This window comes from Papio anubis, chromosome 1, assembly GCF_008728515.1.
Source record: "Papio anubis isolate 15944 chromosome 1, Panubis1.0, whole genome shotgun sequence".
Taxonomy (NCBI): domain Eukaryota; kingdom Metazoa; phylum Chordata; class Mammalia; order Primates; family Cercopithecidae; genus Papio; species Papio anubis.
Window position 1 is genome coordinate 83285606 of NC_044976.1, and position 22008 is coordinate 83307613.

At 41.6% G+C, this 22008-nt stretch overlaps 1 protein-coding gene across 8 annotated transcripts in view; it reads right to left on the bottom strand.

Moving 5' to 3' along the window:
* Window positions 1-6858: 6858 nt before the first annotated feature.
* The window catches only part of MCOLN2 (mucolipin 2), a 72529-nt gene continuing 57379 nt past the window's right edge, over window positions 6859-22008 (bottom strand). For 5 of the 8 annotated variants that reach the window (XM_003892130.5, XM_021943437.2, XM_009212006.3 and 2 more), the window contains 6 exons: window positions 20774-20923; window positions 19204-19305; window positions 18974-19096; window positions 12616-12822; window positions 10841-10962; window positions 6859-8008 (listed from right to left, as the gene is read on the bottom strand). In XM_003892130.5, coding sequence (XP_003892179.1) covers window positions 7972-8008; window positions 10841-10962; window positions 12616-12822; window positions 18974-19096; window positions 19204-19305; window positions 20774-20923 — 741 coding nt within the window. In that variant the 3' untranslated portion in view covers window positions 6859-7971. Of the gene's footprint in view, window positions 8009-10840; window positions 10963-12615; window positions 12823-13671; window positions 18813-18973; window positions 19097-19203; window positions 19306-20773; window positions 20924-22008 lie in introns of those variants that run through there. The other 3 variants (XM_009212019.4, XM_021943454.2, XM_021943447.2) reach the window with 2 other exon arrangements.

A 22008-nucleotide genomic window follows, 5' to 3' on the forward strand; every position in this document is an offset into this window, starting at 1 on the left:
TCTCTCTCCCACTAGACATCAAACTTGGTGACGGCAGGGATCTTCTCATTCATTCCCTGCATCCTTAGTACTTATCACAGTAGTGGAAATCAACAAAAATGTGCTGAATTAATGGTCTTTGATAGCACCATCATTTTCCTTCTACGTATCATGTAGTTATCTAGTGTTTCCCAAAACTAGTGATGCTTATCACTTCCCTTGTTTAACTTGTCACCTAGGAAACTTCCATGCTTATTAGCTAAGTCTATCTTTCAAACCATGCCTCCCTTCCCCCCAACCAGCCAGAGGAGATTAATTATTGATAGCAGCACTCTGATTTTCCCTCAAAGGCAAACCAAGAGCTAAGACTCAACCCACTGTCATGCTATCATAAATAACACATGTTGGAGGGCACAAACACAGTGCTATGTCCGAAAGGCATGATTAATTCCTGCTCCCTCTGTAGACCTAGCATGGCAGGCTCACAAGGAGGATGTAAATTCACTGTTTTAGAGCAAACGTTCCTCTTGGGGGACATCTGCTCAACCTCGAGGAGAGAGTAATGACCACAGCCCATAGGCCGTGGGGGATGAGTAATTTACTGCTGCTAGGCAATTAGTGGTGCTAGAAAAAAAAATTGCTTTCATTTAAAATTCTCTTTAAGCCATATGTATTATGGCTCATGGGATAATTTATGTATCATTAGAAACTAAGAAACATACATCACCCTAATAAATTCTCTCCCCCATTCACCATAGCCAATAGCTCCCGGAGGTCTTTAAGAAGTCAAAGTTTTGCTGTCCTTGTTATGTAAGTTGGTGTGGAAATGATTGTCTGTAACTCGTTTAGCTTCATGTTCACTCCCCGGTTCTCTGGCAGAGACAGATGGCAAGAGAAACGTTTGCCATCTTTTTCATGCACTGGTTTGCAGTAGCACTTGCTGTAAATGAGCCCGTAATAAAACAATCATGAGTTGTAGTTTTTCCTAACAAGGCTGGGGGTCATATGACAACTGGGCAAACATGCTTGAGTTTAGAATGTAAACCACTCTAAACCAAGTCTCCATTAAGGGGAAAACATTAAATGGAAAGCCAGAAAATGAGGGTTTTCACTGGTGGAGGGTGGGGCATGGGACAAAGGAGAACAGCTCAGCACCCAGCCTGCAGTCACAATGTGGGAACCTTGATCAATATCACCGAACACAGAAGTTTAATCTCCATCTTTGTAAGGCAGGAAGTGGCTCCACAGCCACTTATTTGTGAGGACAGAGGAAAACGGTGCACCCAAATGCCTGTTAAAAAGCAAATCCATGAAAAGATGTGGCAGAAACTTAAATGTATATCACTAAGTGAAAGAAGGCTCTCTGGAGGGGTGACATACTATAGGATTTCAACTATATGACATTCTGGAAAAGGAAAAACTGCAGGGACAGTAAAAAGACCAGTGGTTGCCAGGAGTTCAGGTGTGGGGTGGTGGTGAGGGAGGAATGGCTAGGCAGAGGAGAGGATTTGTAGAGCAGTGGAGTGACTCTGTATGATACTATAATGGTGGATACATGTTATACATGTGTCCAAATCCAGAGTGTACAACACCAAGAATGACCGTAATGTAAACTATGGACTTTGGGTGGTAATGATGTGCCAGTGCAGTTTCATTGGTTGGATTGTAGCTAATATACCACTCTGGTGTGGGATGATGATAATGGCAGAGGCTGTGCACATGTGTGGGCAGGAGGGATATGAGAACTCTCTGTACCTGCCTCTCAATTTTGCTGTAAACCAAAAATTGCTCTTAAAAAAGTCCGTTTTTTCAAAAAGCAATTCCAATTCAGGTTCATGCTTTTCTTTTATTAAATTTATTAAATTTAAAAGTACATTCCTGGGTTCCTAGCCTTTCTTAAAAAAAACCATGCTTTAATCATTGAGTTATATAATCCTATCATCAAGATTAGCTACATAACTTGTGCGGCCTACTGAAAACTGAAAACGTGGGGTCCCTTGTTCAAGAAATATTAAGAATTTCAAGACTGACGGAGGACCATTAAGCCAAGCACAAGGTTCTTTGAGAATGTATGGATTACACAGCCACAAAGCTGGCTCTGCATGTCAGCAGTATCCAGAGCCTGGAACATCTCAAGTGTAGGAAGGAAAAGTAGAGGCGCTCAGTTAACACCTGCATCAAGACACAGGACCAGCAGTTTCTTGTTCCTGTGCCTCTTGTCCTTCCTCAAGTGCCTGATACCAGAATGCTGTGCTTAGGGTTTAGCCTGTAAGGTCCTCATCACTCCTCATGCAAGAGCTACTTCGTGCATGCTTTACGAACTGTGTGAAATTCTAGCTATTTGGTAGAGAAAGACTCAACCTCATTGCAATATAGTAGGCTACCCTTATCCACTTTCTGTGGTTTCAGTTACTAGAGATCAACCACGGTCTGAAAATATTGAATGGAAAATTCCAGAAATAAATACTTGATAAACTTTAAATTGCTTGCCATTCGGAGTGGTGTCATGAAATCTCGTGTGTCCCATCCCATCCATCCTGGCACGTGCATCCTCCCTTTGCCCAGCGTGTCCATGCTGAGATGCTCCTCATCCATTAGTCATCAACATAGTCTCCTCCTGACATCTAACCGTTGACATCACCATGGCTCAATGATCTGGGACCCCCTTCTGACGTATCATCGGAAGGTCAGTAGTGGCCTAACGTTACATCACAATGCTTGTATCACTCACCTCACTTCATCACTTACACGTTTTATCATTTCATATCATAAGAAGGGTGAATACAGTATAGTAAGACATTCTGTGAGACCGCATTCTTATAACTTATTACAGTATAGTGTTGTTATAATTGTTCTATTTTATTAATACAGTATATTATTATAATTATTCTATTTTATCATCATTGTTAATACAGTATATTATTATAATTGTTCTATTTTATTGTTATTGTTGTTAACCTCTTACTGTGCCTAATTTATAAATTACACTTTATCATAGGTATGTACGTATAGGAAAAAACAGAATATAAAAAGGTTGAGTATCCCTTATCCAAAATGCTTGGGACCAGAAGTGTTCCAGCTTTTGGATTTTTCAGCTTTTGGAATATTAACATATACGTAATAAGATATCTTGGGGGTGGGATCCAAGTCTAAACATGAAATTCATTTATGTTTCATATATACCTTATATACATAGCTTAAAGGTAATTTCATACAATATTTTAAATAATTTCGTGTATGAAACAAAGTTTTGACCGCAACCCATCACATGATGTCAGCTGTGAAGCTTTCCACTTGTGGAGTCACGTCAGCAAAAGTTTCAGATTTTGGAGCATTTCAGCTTTTGGATTTTCGAATTAGGGATGCTCAACCTGTATGGGATTCAGTACTGTTTGGGGTTTTGCACCTCTACTGGGGGTCCTGAAACATATTCTCTGTGAACGAGGACAGACTACATGGTTAAAATGTTCAAACTTCAAGTGAAGCAAAGCAAAATAAAATTTGTCCAAATTACAAGAAAATAAAGATGGAACTGATTAGCAGTAAAATGAGGTCTATTCATCTAATGTTACTGCAATATGTGGCTGTCACAAGTGAATTGTTCAGGTATCTGGAATCATACCTGTAAGCATCACAGCTCTTGATATTGTCAGGAAACAACTCTGTGGCCAAGACCACGGTGGTAGTTTACTGAATATACCTTCCCAATGACTTTAGAAAGGCCCCTGAACATCAGTACCGTGCTGGACTATTTTTACATGAAGGTCCACAGGGACAAGAGGGTGACTGGCTACTCCTAGATTAAAAGACTGGGCTGTTGTGCTTTTTGTAAACCCAAGATTCCAAGCCTGGGCTTCCACTGGATCAGTGTACCCTTCTTACAATTGTTGGAGTGTAGGTCCTCAGCAGGAGTAGGGGACAGTGCTTCGAATCACATGAAGAGCTTTTCCTAACTACTCTCTCTCACTCTTTTGCATTTACCACTTTGAATCTTCAATGGGTTGAGAAGCAAGTGGGCCTGAATTTCATACATTCTGACAAGTTTGGTTAAGGGGGTAGTCCTAGTAGATGACTGAGGGTCTCACCGGGGTGAAGGATTGAGGCTTTGTGACAGCTTGTGCACCTCCTGGACCTTTTCTCTTCCATCAGGACTGACAGCTGTGCCCCAGCCATTTAGGCTGCTTCTCCTTGCTGCTCCTGTATAGCTAGGTGTGAGCTTCTTAGAACTGAACTGATCATTGCTTCCAGGACAGAGCTGGATGGGGGATGGCCGGGCACGGTGGCTCAAGCCTGTAATCCCAGCACTTTGGGAGGCCGAGACGGGCGGATCACGAGGTCAGGAGATCGAGACCATCCTGGCTAACACAGTGAAACCCCGTCTCTACTAAAAAATACAAAAACTTAGCCGGGCGAGGTGGCAGGCGCCTGTAGTCCCAGCTACTCGGGAGGCTGAGGCAGGAGAATGGCGTGAACCCGGGAGGCGGAGCTTGCAGTGAGCTGAGATCCGGCCACTGCACTCCAGCCTGGGTGACAGAGTGAGACTCCGTCTCAAAAAAAAAAAAAAAAAAAAAAGAGCTGGATGGGGGACTTTTGCACACTTAAACTTCTAACTAGAACAAAGTCCACCAGAAGTGTGTGGTGAGCTCATTATAAAATAAAAATCTTCCTGGCTGGCCCAGATGAATAGATTTGTACATTTGTAGACCATGTTAGTAAGACATTTTTTTTTTTTTTTTTTTGAAGAGCTAATAGTCACTGAGCATTTAGGAGTCACGCCCTAGTCTATGTACTTTACATTTGACTCATTTAATCCTCATAATCCCCCCATTTTATGGATGAGGAAATCGATGCATGGTGTGACCTATCCAAGGAGACTCGGGTAGCAGTAGGAAGAGGACAGCTGAGGCAGACAGGTTGCAGAAGCAAAGTTGTGTCTGCATTATTCCATGGTCCCATGGAAACTATTGCAAACATGGTAGAGAATCAAAGGGAAATAGCAGCTCAGGAATGAATTCAATACCAGGTTCTGCATAAATTATGCGACTTAAGTGCTAGTCTTGGTTGAGGTTAATCATCACTTAGAGGAAGAAAGTAACTTGTTCAGGGTCTTAAAGTTAGGTTAACCTGGAATTTTAACTCAAGTCTGTCTAGATGGCTCTTATGCCCACACTCTCTACTCCCAGCCCAAGTGAAAAAGCTTTAAAATGTTGCATATGGTTTTGACTGTGTCACCACAAGCCAAGCAGTTAAATTCAAGGGTTGGAGATCCTGGAATGAAACCAGTAGGCAGAAAGAATGTGTCTCCTAACTTTCACAAGGAACTCTCTAAGTGGAGGCCTGTGATAAGAGAGAAAATGATTTATCCCAGATGCATCTATTAGCAGAATTATGAGACAACATTGTTCAATAAAATCCAAATAGACAATACAGTTGGTAAAGTGACACTTGTTTAACATTATTAAAAAGGGAGAAAACCATGTTTCTATAGATGTGAACTAACCCTGAAAAACATTTTTCTTTCTATAACTATTTTGTCCAGCTGGAGGGAAAAGAAATAAAAGAAAACATGAAAGCCAATAGAAGAATAATATGAGCATGAAAACCCATCATTAATCTTCTATTCAAACAGCAGTCACAGCTGTAGAATAAGTGAAAGGCTTTTTTTCTTTTTTCCTGAGACGGAGGAGTCTTGCTTTGTCACCCAGACTAGAGTGCAGTGGCGGGATCTTGGCTCACTGCAACCTCTGCCTCCCGGATTCAAGCGATTTTCCTGCCTCAGCCTCCCGAGTATCTGGGAATACAAGCACCTGCCACCACACCCAGCTAATTTTTGTATTTTTAGTAGAGATGGGGTTTCACCATGTTAATAGCAATTCTTGGACCGGGCGCGGTGGCTCACATCTGTAATCCCAACACTTTGGCAGGCCACGGCAGGTGGATCACGAGGTCAAGAGATCAAGACCATCTGGGCCAGTATGGTGAAACCCCATCTCTACTAAAAAAAAATACAAAAATTAGCCGGATGTGGTGGCACGTGCCTGTAGTCCCAGCTACTCGGGAGGCTGAGGCAGGGGAATTGCTCGAACCTGGGAGGTAAAGGATGCAGTGAGCCAAGATCGTGCTACTGCACTCCAGTGTGGCAACAGGGCAAGAATCTGTCTAAAAAAATAAATAAATAAAAAGAAAACAATAGCAATTCTTTTCAGAGACAAAACTAAGTATATGACAATATACTCAGAAGTTAACAAGTGGTCAAATTACATCTCTGATTCAGCAAATGACCCCAGAACCACCACTTTAATGGTGTCTTAGTTTAAAAATCAAACATAACTCTTCACATATTTTGTAAAAAAGAAAGTTTAAAATGATAATTTTAGCAAAGTATCCTGTGTGTAGACATGAGTCATCTACTCTCTTAATAACTTTAATGGTATTAACTGCATGATTTTCCCTGCCTAGATTTGGTGCAGGCATATGAAGATGGAGTCAGAGCAAGGAGGGAGAAGGTGACACGAGAAGGAAAATTGGGTAGGGGATTGTGGGGAGGGCGACTGAGGCCAAGGAAAAAGAGGAAGAGCCCTGGAAGGAGGGTGGCTCCTGCTTAATTCAAATTCTCCTCTTCACCAGTAACTTTAAAATAGTTGACCACTAAGATAGCTCAAGTATGAAATAAGTCTATGCCTGAAGTGATCTTCATCTCTCAAGCTATCATCATAAATATTTATTGAATAACTTCTGTATCCTAGCCCCTGTGTGTCCTTCACTGCTTTTAAGCAATTGGGAAATCCCTTTTGGAGACCAAGTGCTTAAGAGAGATGTGATCTGAATGTTTCACTAGGTAGTTGTTTAGAGACAATGCATAAAATAGTAAGTGCCATATGGAATGATAAAAATAAATTTATTTAGAGAAAATATACCATATTTCTTTGCTAGACAAAGGTAAACGACTAACACAGCAGAGTTCAATTGTTAAAATGAGTGACCACAGATACAGGTCACTTCCACACGTCCTGTGTGTACAACCAACCATTAGCACAAGTGACGAGGCAGACAAATGATTCCATTTCTTATTCATCCCACTGGCTATGCCAACAGTTGCTTCATATCATGCTGAAGAAAAACCCACAGGAAAACAGGCCAAGAAATGTCCACTGCATGAGCATGAGGTCTTTTTGTTGATTTAAGGGTGATCTTTTTTTTTTTTAATTTTTTTGAGACAGGGTCTGTCTGTTACCCAGGCTGGAGTGTAATGGCACGATCACAGCTCATGGCATCCTCTGCCTCCAGGGCTCAGGTGATCCTCCCACTTCAGTTTCCCAAGTAGCTGGGACTACAGATGCCTGCCATCATGCCCAGCTAATTTTTATATTTTTTGTAGAGATGAGTTTTTGCCATGTTGCGCAGGCTGGTCTCAAGTTCCTGAGCTCAAGTGGTCTGCCTGCCTAGGCCTCCCAAAGTGCTGGGATTACAGGTGTGAGTCACTGTGCCAGGCCAAGGGTGATCTTTAAATAGCTTAGTTCGCCAGCTTGGACTCTCTAGATTGGTACTGCAACCAACTTCATTTCTATACAGACCATGAATTAACGAATGTCTTCAAACCAAGAATCACCTTTAAAACAAACCCTTATTTGACAATAAACACACATATTTAAATACATGGCTTTAAAGACTATTTTGCACACTCTGAAATGTGATCTTTTTCCATTCTGAGATCATGTCATAAATTAACAGACTAATAGACAATTTTATTATCACTGTTCAATTGCACTAATGCCCAGCAGTAGCCTGTGGTCTATTCTTTATCATTCAAGTTTATAAAAAGTAAAGCTGGAATTTCAGTCATGGTCAGCTGGCTAACCGTTAGTCCTCTTTCCCACTCCACAAGTAAATAAGAGAGTCATTTTGGAACTGCTGGTCCAAGTCATTTGGGGTTCCTCTGTCCAGCTGCTGGATAAGGATGCCTGAACTTTAATCATCTTTAGCAGAAGAACTTTAGTTAATAGGTATCAAGTAATCATCACTTCTTTTCCTATAACAGAAAGGGAAAGAAGAAAAGAGAAAAGACACAATAATTTAAAATCTTTGAGGAGCAGTAGGAATACTCTATATTCCAGGACCACATAGATTATGGACATGTTGAGTGAAACATGTAAGAGGAAGAAAAATTAAGACAGGCAAGGTGTTCTGATTATTTACCAACGTTCGGAATAAATAAGTAAACAAATAAAGAAGGGCAATGCCCACTGCTTGAGGTTTGAGCAGATGCTTTTGGAAACACTGTGAGGAGTCACCTGTCTCTTAAGAACTTCCATACCCCCAGGGAGGGGAACATCGCACACTGGGACTTGTTGGGGGGTGGGGGGAAAGGGGAGGGAGAGCATTAGGACAAATACCTAATGTATGCAGAGCTGAAAACCTAGATGATGGGTTGATAGGTGCAGCAAACCACCATGGCGCATGTATACCTATGTAACCTGCACATTCAGCACATGTATCCCAGAACGTTAAGTAAAATTTTAAAAAAGAAAAATATATGTCACATTTATGTTTTACTCAATAAATATATTAGTTTGCTTCTGGGAAGAAGAAAAAAAAAGAACCTCTGTGTCCCTTCGCTAACAAGGCCTTATCAATTACTAGAACAGTCAATTTCCCTCCTTCACTGCAATAGAGGAAGGTAAAGGTTAACTCTGTGTCTCTTCAACCAAGCATCTCTCTCCAAAGAACCACATCACTTTAGAACTGGAAGAGGTTTCAGAGGTCATCTGATCCATCCAAAAGGTTTAGGAGAGGTCACAGGACACACTTGGTTAATGGCAGTGTCCAAAAAGAAAACCCAGGTGTTCTGATGCTCAAGCTAGAGGCTCTGTCAAAAACTCAAAGGAGAATCAAATGTGTGCTGGTTGTTGGACTGCTTTGTTGAAGAGTGACCACAACCATGCTCTGCAGGAAGCAGCATTGGGATAGCAGGTGTCACCTGTCATGGTCACCAGACAGAAACCAATCTTTGCAGAGCTGAATCTTTATGTTCATCTTTAGCCTCCATTCACAGCCTTCCTCAATTTTAGTCCATTCTCCTGTTCCTAGCTTTTATTTTATTTTTTAAGAGTCAGAGTCTCACTACATTGCCCATGCTGGTCTCAAAATCCTGGGTTCAAGCGATCCTTCTGCCTTGGCCTCCCAAAGTGCCGGCATTACAGGCATGAGCCACCGTAACCAGCTCCATTCCTAGCTTTTAAACACACCAAGGTACACTTAATTTTAGATGGAGTCAAAGCCATCACTTGTTCTTAAGGCCCCATTACAATCCATTTCCTTCCATCAGGGCCTAGGCCCTTCATTCACTCTGCAGGCTCCATACGAGCACCCTGGGATCTAGGCTTTGGTCTGATGATTCCACTGAAATTGCCATAGCTGACTTCACTCGGGACCATCGTTTGGCCAAACATAGTTACAGCTACCTGTCTTTATTTTTTGATATCCTCTTTTTCAAAACTTTCATCATCCTAGTTCTTTAGTTGATCTCCTTGGTGGATTCTCTTGTTCCCTCGAATTCTTTCACTCTTCATGAGGGGCAGACCCTCCGTCTCACCATGCATCTTCTCAACAACCCTCAGCATACCTTAGGGCAAACAGTCTGCTGCTGTTGCTCCTTGCGTCTCACCACTCACACTCAATCTTACCCAAACATCTTGGGGTCCACGCCTTAAATCTTTCACTTGTTCCATAGGGCTGCATGACAAAACATTTAACAACCTCCCAGGACTTTGTGTGGCACAAACCAAGGTCCAAACACCAAAGACCTATCATTTACTTTTTAGAATTCATGACTACATTTTCCAATGAAGTTTTTCCCCCTTATAGTAAAAAAGAGATTTTGAGAGACTTTCCTTATACATGGTGCCTCTTAGGAGGCAGCTGCCTATTAAGAAAATTAATTTCCTTTATCCCAGCTTTCAAAGCGACAATTTAATGCTCTGAGAAAAAAAGGTGTGATTCTGAAAACAACTCTTCTCAGATCTCATTTTCTATTTACCAGACATTCTCTGGATCTGCTCAATCATATCATTGTAAGTCCCAAGATACTGTATGAATTGATTAACAGAAAAATGCATCCTGTGGTTTTAAATAGCAATTATGTTCTCCTAGCTTCCTTCAGGAATTTGGGTTAGAGAGTCCTTCCAAAAAGAAAAAAACATGTGTAGAGTATACTTTTAGTTACAAACTGGCACCCCTGACTTCAGATGAAAGCAAACACAGGCACATTAAAAAAAATTTGTCTTCACATGACCCCATTCTAGTCCACAAATCACTATGTAATATGCTTTGTCCACTGAAGTCTAGACCGTTTCCCTACATGTCCTGACGAACAGCAGGCAAAGCACAGCGGGGCAAGGAAGAGCTACTGGTGTTTTACTGCTAAGCAAGCACTTGGACAGCCTCCTCGCAAAGAGGTTTCCTGCTCTGATCAAGAAAGGTTGCTTGTACCACATACTGTGAAAAGGGAAAACGACTCTGACATTCCCAGAGTTCCACCTCTAAAAATAAGAGCTTTGACCTCTTACTTGGTCCACTTAAGAGTTCAGCCTCTTGACTTTAAGGACATAATTTATGCCTTCTCTTAAGAGTTTCATAGTATTCCTAAGATATTCTAATCATGTCATGTAGCTTTCTACATAACCCTGTTTTAGAAGAAATAATTCATTTCTAAAGCCAATTTCAGTGGGAGGAAAGAAAAGAAAGGTGAATTATTTCCCACGATAAGCTGATCTCTGAATGTAATGGTAATCTTGGAGGGGCTCTTCCTTAAGGCAACAGAGCAACCCATCTCAGGAACATGGCGAATAAACATGATACTGACCTCCTCCGACAGCAGATGCAGGACAGGAAGGCTGAGGACTCTTTCTGATACTCTTCTTTGCTACTGCATTCCTTCAGGAATTCCTGCAAATCCGTTTCAGGAAACCCATTCTGTTGGAATTTCTTTAGAAAGTATACAATGTTGTTACCTTATTTATAAAGCATGAGAAATTGCTCTTTTGTCAACAAACCAAGTCCACCTTTGCTAAAATAAAACTCTCCCACATTGCTAGCTCAGATCCAAGAACTGATGTTAACAATGAAGAATCAATCTGTCAGTCCCAGAACACCAAGCCAGGGCCACTGTGGGAACAGAGAACAATCCAAAGAAAAACTTCAGAAAGAAAGCAGAGGAGAGCCAGGGAGAGGTTTGTCAAAAAAAAATGGTAATGAAGGAAATAATCAAAAGTCAAATGTTTAGTCTGGGTACGATGGCTCATGCCTGTAATCCCAGCACTTTGGGAGACCAAGGAGGATCACTTGAGACCAGGAGTTTGAGACCAGCCTGGGCAAGATGGTGAGACCCCATCTCTACAAAAAATACAAAAATTATCTGGCCATGGTGGTGTGCACCTGTAGTCCCAGCTACTCTGGAGGCTGAGGCAGGAGGATCGACTGAGCCCAGGACTTGGAGGCTATAATGAGGTAGGATCATACCACTGTCCTCTAGCCTGGGCAACAGAGCAAGACCCTCTCTCTTAAAAAAAAAAAGTCTAAATCTTTAATGCTAACAGTAAGACTAGATAAGACCTCCCACTCCACACACACATTGGCAATGTAGACTCTGCTTGGGAAGTAATCATTATTTCCTCTACTTTTATGGAAGTTGGTCACCTAGTGGAACAGAAGACAGATTTTTTCGAAGCAGACACAAAGACTCCCTCCCTTCATGCTTAATGAGACAACTCACTTTAACACTGAGGCTTGGCTCCCACCATGCAGGGACACTGCCACATCAAAGACATGAACCTCTGTGGCAGGAGTGTGCACCTCTTCCTTCTCCATGCAAGCCCTGATGTGAGAGCCAACTACCATTCCCACCTGAACACTTACTTATCTCCCCACACGCTCAAAAGGTAATGGACTGGCTTTCTTCTGCATTATTCTGAGAAAGCAGTTAAGCAGAAAACAGCCCTGACAAAGGCACTGGCATGGCACCCCTGGCTTTTCAGTCACTGACCCTGAAGCAGGATTTTCTAAGCATGACCATCTGCTGTGAAGAAGGAAGTGAACTTCCTTCAAGTCACAAATCAGTTAAATGGGCCCAGTTTGAAAGGATACAGAATCCATCAGGTAGCTTAAGAAAGTAGGAAGCTGAACAGTCACAAAAGCCTTAGTTTTCATAATTTAAAGGAAGCCTGCACCATGCCAGTAGCTGTATTATCCAGTGTGAGTTGTAGCAATATCTGAGAGTTGTCAGGATGCCGGTCACCTCTCATCCCTGAAACTTATCACTCAATCCTAAATTCCAGGCAGCCACACTGGCAGGTGTAATCCATCAGGGCTAAGACCAGCAGCCCGACTACCTGACTTACCCCATTCAACCCATCCTGACCCCATTTCCCTTTCCTTTCCCACCACCCCTCCAAACCGATCCACCCTGCTGTGGGTAACAGGGACAATGTCCTAAAACTCATCTCCAGTGTCTAAAAAGTTTGTCCACAAAACCTCAAAATCTGAACTGCAATATTTTAAGTTTTTAAAATGTGGTATTTTCCTATAATCTATACAGAATTTGCAGTGATTTTTTGGCTGCAAATATTGATAATTACTTACCTTAATGGTGTCATAAGAATCTGTAATAAGTGCAATAAAAAGGCTGAGAATCATATATATGAAAAGGCTGATGAAGGAATATAAATACAGACGACTGAACAGCCACACCAAGATGCTCTTCTGCTGGATTTGGGCAAAGGTTGCAAACATGTCATCACCGTTGACCAGAGAAAACAGACACTCAGCCACTGTGTTCAGATTTTCAAACTGTAGGGGGGGATAAAAATTAGTTTCTGAAATAGAGTATTTTAAAAAGCAGAGGGTATCTAGTTAGCTTGTTTTGTTAACATTGTTTTTGTCATTAGTAATAGTGGTAACTTACTTATATTAAGATGCTAGAACACCATGAGAAGTAGGAAAACATTATTCAAAAACCCCCTCTGGGCCAGGTACAGTGGTTCATGCTTATAATCCCAGCACTTTGGGAGGCCAAGGTTGGAGGATCACTTGAGCCCAGGAGTTTGCGACCAATCTGGGAAAGATTACAAGACCCCATCTCTACAAAAAATACAGAAATTATCTGGGCATGGTGGTGCGCCTGTAGTCCCAGCTATTCAGGAGGCTGGGGTGGGAGAATCTCTTGAGTCCAGGAGGTTCAGGGTGCAGTGAGCCAAGGTTCTGCCACTGCACTGCAGCCTGGGGGACAGAGCAAGACCATGTCTCTTTAAAACACACAGACACACACACACACACACCCCTCCATACTCTCAAAGTTAATCTCTTAACAATTCCCACAGTTTCTCCCTATGTAGTTTTTACATATCTAAAACCAGGATCTAACAAGTTTAGATCCTGGTTTTTCTCCTGATTAACATAAGCATCTTCTTATGTTTTCTACACTTAGAGAGCATTTGTAGGTTTTGTTTGTTTGTTTGTTTGTGACAGAGTCTTACTCTGCCACCCAGGCTGGAAGGCAGTTGCAATCCCAGTTCACTGCAACCTCTGCCTCCAGTGTTCAAGCAATTCTCATGCCTCAGCCTCCCAAATAGATGGGATTACAGGTGCCTGCCACCAAGCCTGGCTAATTTTTTTATTTTTTGTAGAGATGGTGTTTCACCATGTTGGCCAGGCTGGTCTTGAACTCCTCAGGTGATCCGCCCACCTCAGCCTCCCAAAGTGCTTGGATTACAGGCATGAGCCACTGTGCCCAGCTGGCATTTGTTATATAACAGACCATTCCTTGAAAATGCCAACAAAACAAAACTTTCTACCACCCTAACCAGAAAAAATGAGCTTTTTTTCTAAATTGCCCTATTTCTGTCAGTGATTCCAATCTCCTGCCAAAGAAACATTTACTCTGAAATAATTAAGTCCTTAAAACTCTGTGTTGAACTGATTACTCTTCCCCATTTTCAGTCTTCTAAGGCCTGTCTGTTCCTATCACGTTTGTCCGATTCATCCTTTCTACTCTACTGTGATGTCAACACGAATTTCTGAATTATTACAGAAACTTCCAAGGAAGTCTCTTTTACTCCAATCTCTTCACCCTCCCCAGTCAAAGCTGCAATAAAACCTATACTTTAAGAAGAAAGCTTTCAGGTCATTTCTCCCTTGTGAGATTATACAAAGTTTGAATGCAAAATAAAAATCTAAACCAAGAAGGTTGTGATAAGTTCCTCCTTCATGTGGTCTCATTACATCTCCTCCTTGACAGTATTAACATGCTGTGCTTATCTTCTCCTCCAACACCAGGCCCATCCCTACATTTTTCCCTCATGGAATTTATTCTCCTCACCTGCTATATTCTTTCTCTTCTCTGCGTCCAATTAAACCAACGTTCAAGGGTTATTTCAGAGTGTACTTCAAGACCGAGTGCCCTGGCAGCTCTAGTCCTTTCTCTGCACTCCATATCGGTAAGAATCACAGAATGAACTATGGTCTTCTAATTGTTTTTACACACACGCTCCAACTAGATACAAACACCATGCCTTACTTTCCAGCCACATGGCTGGACCAGGCAAGGTAAAGTTGGTGGCCAAGGGGGAAGGTCTACAAATGCACCCCAAACAAGGATCCCACCCATGGCTTTGCTGCATCAGCAAAAACTCTGATGAACTAAAGTCCTTCTCCAAAAAGACCTAGAAGAAATATCCAAATGAACAGATCACTTAACAATATGTAGATTATTTAACAGTAAAACAGGCGGTTGCCAGAGTAAATATTTTCTAAACCCAACACTAGCCTTAAAACATTGAAGTTAAAGCTGAAAACACTTACATTAAAGTTGGTTTCTATAGATGTCAATTACAACTCTGACAGCACCATTAATAATTCATATTTCTCAGTTTCTTTTGGAATCCAGTGAATTCCTTTCTCTAGTTTCAAGAACCTCTAAGTCCAAGCACAACTGTCCACACTTCAGGTTTCAACTGCAAATAGCTAGTTGATCAGTACATGTCACATTCGTTTCTTAATTTTCTGTTTAGTCACTTATCAGGCTACATACAATATCTGTCTCAACATTAACATTATTTTACCACCCCCTCCTCTTGTGAACATGAGAATTATTTGAACACACCAAAGAGTTAAAACAGAGACCCAGTCAATTTTAGGTGTTTGGTAACACCCTGCCATTTTGTACAAGAAGTGGCTGTGAACCAGAGTCTGTTTCAGTGGCCAAATTCATAGTAAAAGTGAGCTTAAAAATACTCAAGGTCCTAATGTGCTTCCAGTCTAGAAGGACCACATTTGTAGGGCATTCCTTTGGATCTTGAGCAATCATAAGCCCCTGGAAAGCAGGTACTACTCTCTCTCTGCTTCTTGTTCGTTCAACAAACTTTCTGGGCGCCTACCATGGTCTATGTGCTGTGCTGGACACTGGGAATGTAAAGAGGAACAAACCATAGTTCCTCCCCTCCAAGAACTTGGTCTGTAAGAACCTAGCAATGTTGGGTGCACAGTAGACATTTAATACATATTAAATGGGTATTTCCATAAAGAGTCCCCATAGGTTCTCTGGCCCCACAGTGACAACCCAACCATTCATTTCACAAATGATAAGTTTGCAGTTGGGCCAGAAACCTTTCATTTCAATGAAACCATAACCTGCAATGGCTTATGTCAGAGAACAACATAAATATTTGCTTTAAGAGCTGGTGCCAAGAATCTCATGCAAACTTTAGGCAAAATGTTTTAGCTGAGAGGTACGTGGCTAAAACCAGAGGCCTTGGGAGGAGGAAAATGTAATGCAGAGTCTGCTGAACTTTGACCCATGCATCAGCGAAGTCCAATAACTTTTCAAGCCTTGGTCTTCTCATTTGTAAAACGGGGACATCGCAAGGCTATGATTTATTCCTCACAGAAAAAAAAAAAAGCCCTCTGGAAATGTAAAAGCCACATTAGAGTAATGTTTAATAATTCAAGATGAGGTTTGGAAGAACATCAACAGTCTCTCGCCCTCTGTGCCCAGGCATTTTGAAAGGGCATTGCGCCAAAGTCCATTAGTGCCGGGAACACACATCAGCAGGATCCTTTTTGCATCTTGACTCCCTTTCCATTGAGCCCCTGAAATCAGATGCCTAACAGGAAGACAGGAAGCTGAAGTGTTATGGGACCCCAGTTATCAGTCAAATGGTTTTCCTGATGTCTCCTTTTCAGTTGTTTTGTTTTAAAGAAAGAATTAGCTTTCACAATCAAGGTTGCTGTGATTCTAAAAATCCTACAAAAATGCCCGCTTTGAATGCTTAGCTTTTCAAGGCTTCGGGTAACCTGAAAGTCCTCTGATTCAGATACTGGCAGAACCTGAACTTGCTGACAGCTTGGATTAATTTAGGGGAAAGGATGCAAGGGGCAATAAAATATTCTAACTTCAGATTCAAAGAGGTAGCAATATGGGGAAGAAAAGGACAAAATTCCAAAACCAGACTGATGTTCTCTTCCCCAACTGACTTGTACAATTCAGTGAATTAACTCAGCTGTGCATTTCCCCAATATATCAGCCTGGTGAGAGATGCCATAACCTGCGAGCAACCCTATAGACATCCCTTATCCCTCCCCTCCTCCAGGGGTATAAAGGGAAAGCTGATATTAAGTGAAAGACATAAGTCTAGAGCTGCAGTGTCCATAATGGTAGTCACCAGGAATGTGTGAATAGCCAGCATCCAACAGGTAGCTAGTCCAAATTGAGATGTGCTGTGTGGACAAAATATCCACCACATCAAAAAGACTAGTATGAAGGAATGTAAAATATTTCAATATTTTATACTGAATACATGCTGAAATAATATTTTGGGTATATTAGGCTTAAAATACATAATTAAAATTAATTTCATCTGGTTTGTATTTCTTAATGTGGCTACTAGAAAATTTTACAGTATAGGCAAGGTTCTCAATTGTAGCCCAAATTGTATTTTTCTTGGACAGTGCTGGCTCAGAGCATCCCAGTTTCACCTGGATCCTTTGAAAGGACAAATTGAACATATGGAAATGCAGTCAGGCTCACAAAACAAATAACCTCATTTTCCATGAGGTGACCTTGACACCATTGAGAGAATGAGACCAATTACATGGCTGTCCTCTCACAGTTGATCTCCAAGTACAAGACTGTTTCTTGTCAGACTATATGCTCTCTTGCAATGATCTGTTTTAGATAACACCAAGAAAAGCCCTACAGGGTATGGGTCAAAGCACAGGTACCGGAGTCAGGCTGACCTGGGTTTGAATCCTACCTCTGCCACTTTCTAGCTGGGTAATCTCAGGAATATTATTTACTATATGAAGGTGCCTATTCTCTGTAAAAGGACAATTGGATTTCTTCACAGAGAAGGGAAGGGAAGGGTTAACACAGCAAGGGAGATAAAGAATCTTGGGCACCATGCCTAGCAGACAGCAGTTGAGAATGGTAGCCATCTAGTAAAATTCAAGCAACCTTATCTGAGCACCTTCCAGAATAATGATGAGGTAGGGGAGACGGGGGTGGGGTGCAAAAGAGATGGGACCACTTGTCCAGTGACCTTGGGGTCAGTGAATTAAAGCTGAATCCTCAGGCACAGTATTTATTCCACACAGTGCAACACTGCCCTCTAGTGACAGAGATGTGGAAAAGCTTTCAGAGCATAAAGCAAGGAAGAAAAATACATTTTTCCAGGCTCTAAGACAGTAAGTTCTCCAAATCAGAGAGATCATAACAAAGAATAATTTTTTCTTATGAGTCACCTTTAAAGCAGTGACAGAAAATTTGAAGAGCAATATTATCAAGATTTACTACCAACCCAGAGGTTGTCACTTTGTTAATTATATATTATCTCAAATAGGAAAAACAGTAATTCTCTCTAGACATATTAAATGTGACACCTAAAAAGGAGAAAGTCTGAGTGTGCCAGGTTACTCGGTGTTATTCTCGTAGGACAGCACAGAGGTTTAAGATTCATGTATAACAGTTTGTAAACCAGATTTGATCACATTTTTTGGTTAATGCAACTAACAAGGTCAAAATTTAAGGCTGAACTGGTATACAAACTTGGAAGGAATGCTTACCATTTTTAACCTCTTTTCTCCTTGCAGAGCACCTAAGTGAGGCTAACAGTACCCTGGGTGGTTGTGGGGAGTAAATAAGAAAGAGCACTGAAATACCCAGCAGAGTGTCTAACACACAAGCAGTAAGTGTTAGCTGCTGCTATTTTTGTTGTTTCTGTTGTTTCAACTGCCACAGGCCCAATGGAGGAAAAGCCATAAGATAAAATAACTCCTTTTACTTCTCTGGGTTAAAAACAAGGCTTACCTAGTTTCATTTCCTGATGCATCTACTAATCAAATGCATGATTTTATAACAAAAACATCCTAGCACAACTTTGATGTCCCTGAGATCATAATGCTAACTGAAGTTTGGTAATAGTTTAGAATTCAGATACTGATCTTTAATAAGGCACAAAGATGATGCTATAATCAAAACCATCTGCAGAGACAAGACGTGTCACCATTTCTATCATAAACCTATTATGGTCGTTTTAGGCAGTCTCTGCCCATCTTCATTCTTCTCAAGTAACTTGGACGAAAAACATAATACTTTAAATTGGAAATTTTTTATAATAATTTTCCTAATTTTCATTTTTAATATAGTGATCTCATGTCCAAACATTTCCCATTTGATGATCACCGGGTAACCATGTGACCCCTTAAGCCAGTCCCAGACAACTATAATACATGCTTTCTAGTCTTGTACAGTTCTTGTTTCAATATCCCATAGTCACTTCTATATCCTGAAAAGGAAAAAAGGAAAAAGAAAATGGATACAAAGATACATGCTTACTGATGTCAAGGGTACGTGCTAGAGAAGACCAGGAAGCAAGTAAATGCTAGAAACCCATGTTCACGGGTCCCACGTGCCCCATGTGCAGAAGGAGGAATGTGTGCTACACACCTTGTCATGGTATGGTCCTAAGACAATCCAGCCACAGAATGTGTAACCCAGATAAATCATACCAGCACAAGCACAAAACCGAAGAACTTTTGGCAGTGAGGCCTGCATTGTTAAAATCAGCACCTGAAAAAAAGAATGAACAGAATGGGTGAAATGAAAACGTAGCTATTAGAACCCAAAGTATAAATGAGTCTCAACTGCAGTGGCACTACCCAGTGCCACATTCTTACATTATACGCCTGGAAATAACCCAGGTATCTGATGACTCCAACCCAAACCAAGAGCGTAGAGGTCCCAAGCAAAATGCTGCACAGATCATAGTTTGTGAGATTCTAAGGAATGAAAAAAGAGAGAGAGAGAAATGAGTAAAATATTTGACTCCACTTAGCTTATTAACCTTACATTAAACCAATTAATAAAAAAAGAACTATCTGCCTTCCTATAGGTGATAGTGAGAGGTTTTTTTAAAGAAAAAAAGAAAACAGATATAATTCCAAATGTGTTTCTCGTTTTCTTTTAGTATTTCAACTGGTTGAACTAATTTTTTTTCCAAATAATACACTCAAATAGAAATTACATTTAGGTTGAACTCAATTTTTTTCCAAATAATACTCTCAAATAGAAATTGCATTTATCACTGACCTAGGCATTCGAGGATATAAATTAATGGTGTTTGTTAAGTACCAAACAATACAATTCAGCCGCTTTTGAAAGAAAACTCCCACATGATTTGCTAACACAGCTCCAGCTCTCAGGAAATTCTAGGGCTAGTTGAAAAGACAAACACACAAACATGATTCTCATACAATATGCTAAATGCAGTGAAAGACACAATGCCTAGCTCATCACAGAGGGACACCACAGACACGACCCCAGAGCAAAGACGGGCCTGCAGGACAGGCTGGGAGGAAGCGCCACAGATAAGTGGACAAAGGCTGAACAAAGGTACAAAGCTGACAAGACATCCTAGAGGGGCAGGGTCAGAGCAGGGGCAGGAGCAAGAGGCAGAGCTGGATGATGACGACCCCAGAGGCCATGCTGCCAAGGGAAGCTGCTTCATCCCAAAGTAGGCCCCAAGAAGTAGAAAGGATGGTAACAGCCGGATAGACACTTTCAGAAAAGTCCCTCTGACAGCTGTGTGAATGGATCTCAGAGGTATGAAGCAGAAGATGGGAAAGCTGGTGAGGAGACTGCTGTCACAGTTGACCAGAGAAGAAAAAGCCTGAAGAAAGCCAGAGGGAGCCAGGATAGGGGAGGAGTAGGCGTGTTAGGGTTAGGAGGTATGGCTGGTGGGACCTCTGACCAACAGCAGAGAGTGGACAGGAGAACAGTGTGGTGAAGGAGCAGTTGAGGCTTAGGTAGGAGATCAAATCAACTAAGTTACACAAAGGGTCAGGCTTTAGCAGGCAGTCTGACATTCCTGCCCTCACCCCATCTGTCAGAGCACCCAATGGTCACAGATCCTCCCCACAAGCTCTTGACATGCAGGTTCAGGGAAAGGACTGGTTTATGGATAAGCTGCTCCTTTTGCAACTTAAAAAGAAAAATGAGGCCCAAATAATCAATCTTCTCAAGCTTTGTCATTATTCTGGAGCTGTTGCCAAGTTTCGTTCCATGGAACACTGGCTTCCTTACTTTTCCTTCACGAGGAACCAAGTCAGGGGAGGCCTCACTTGTGCCATTGTGAGAAAAGGGAAGACACGAGAATCAAAGTTGTCTCCAAAGGATCATATGTCTTAAGATGCTTGTGGCCGTCCAGGAGAAGATGAAGAACAGAGACTTTAAATGGGCTTCCCTCACCTTTGCTTTGATTTCCATTTTTAATATGGAGCCAATGATTGTCATTAGGTCGCTGATAATCACCAGGACATACCAGCCGTTGATGAACTTCCATTGGTCAGTGTCACACACAGGCCGCTTGTACTTCTCCAGGAAGAAATTTAGAAATCTCTAAGGCAAACATTTAAAGAAGTGTTTCTTATAAACCACACTGCCTTCTGGAAGGAGAAGGCAAGTGCAAAACAGTGCTCTCACCTGTAAAAGGACATGTCATTGCCTTTCCAACTTGCCAGATCCACCTCGAAAGTGGAGGTTATAGCACACACTTTCCCCCGTAATCTGAGTAAGCATTCAATTGTCTGTGAAGTTACCTCAAATATGAAATACGTACACGGTAACTCCAGCAGGCTCTTGTCATAGCTAACATACAGTATGTTCCAAATACTTTTCATATTACCAACACATCCATTCCGATGACAACCCAATGAACCAGGTACTAGCAGGTCTATCACCCAGAGAAGGGAACTGAGGCACCGAGAGGCTAAGCCAGGATCCGTGTCCAGGCAGGCCGGCTCCAGAGTGCGTGCTCAAATATGAGCCCCATCACCTTGGCAGGGACAGGACCTTAACTTTGCATTCATAATATCAAGGAGATCGGGGAGCATGCAAGAGAGGTGGATATTTACAAAGGACATTGACAAAGGTCAGGATTAGGCAAAATCAAATGCAGACTACATCCCTGCTCCACAAATGGTACTCTGTGGACTTCCGATTTCCCCGACCCCAGTGTGCATTTGTACACATGCCACAGTCAGAATAAGATATGTGGGGAGCAGAAGTATATATTCATAAGAGCCCTGAGGGTAAAAAGGCAAAATGAAACTCAAGGGAGAATTTTAAAACTATTTGAAAAACAGAATAAAGTATTTTATGCTTCATTATAATCCATTTACCATGCCTCCCTGTCAAAATGAACTCTGATTTGAAGACAAAAGATGAAACCCACACATGCTATTACTCTGTTCTTCAGATCACTCCTGAATTGAAGAGGGCCTCGTTATTCTGGAAACATTCAAAAGCCTGAGAGTTCACCACTGTGTGTCTGTACATATCAGCTCAGTTTTAAGCAGGATAATTATCTGATGCCACCTGACATACTCAGAGCCTTTACTCACTTCCTACACCTCAGGCTGATGAATGCCTCACAGGGGGCAACTACTCAGAGGAATCTAATTTAGTCAAAAGTCTCCAGAAAA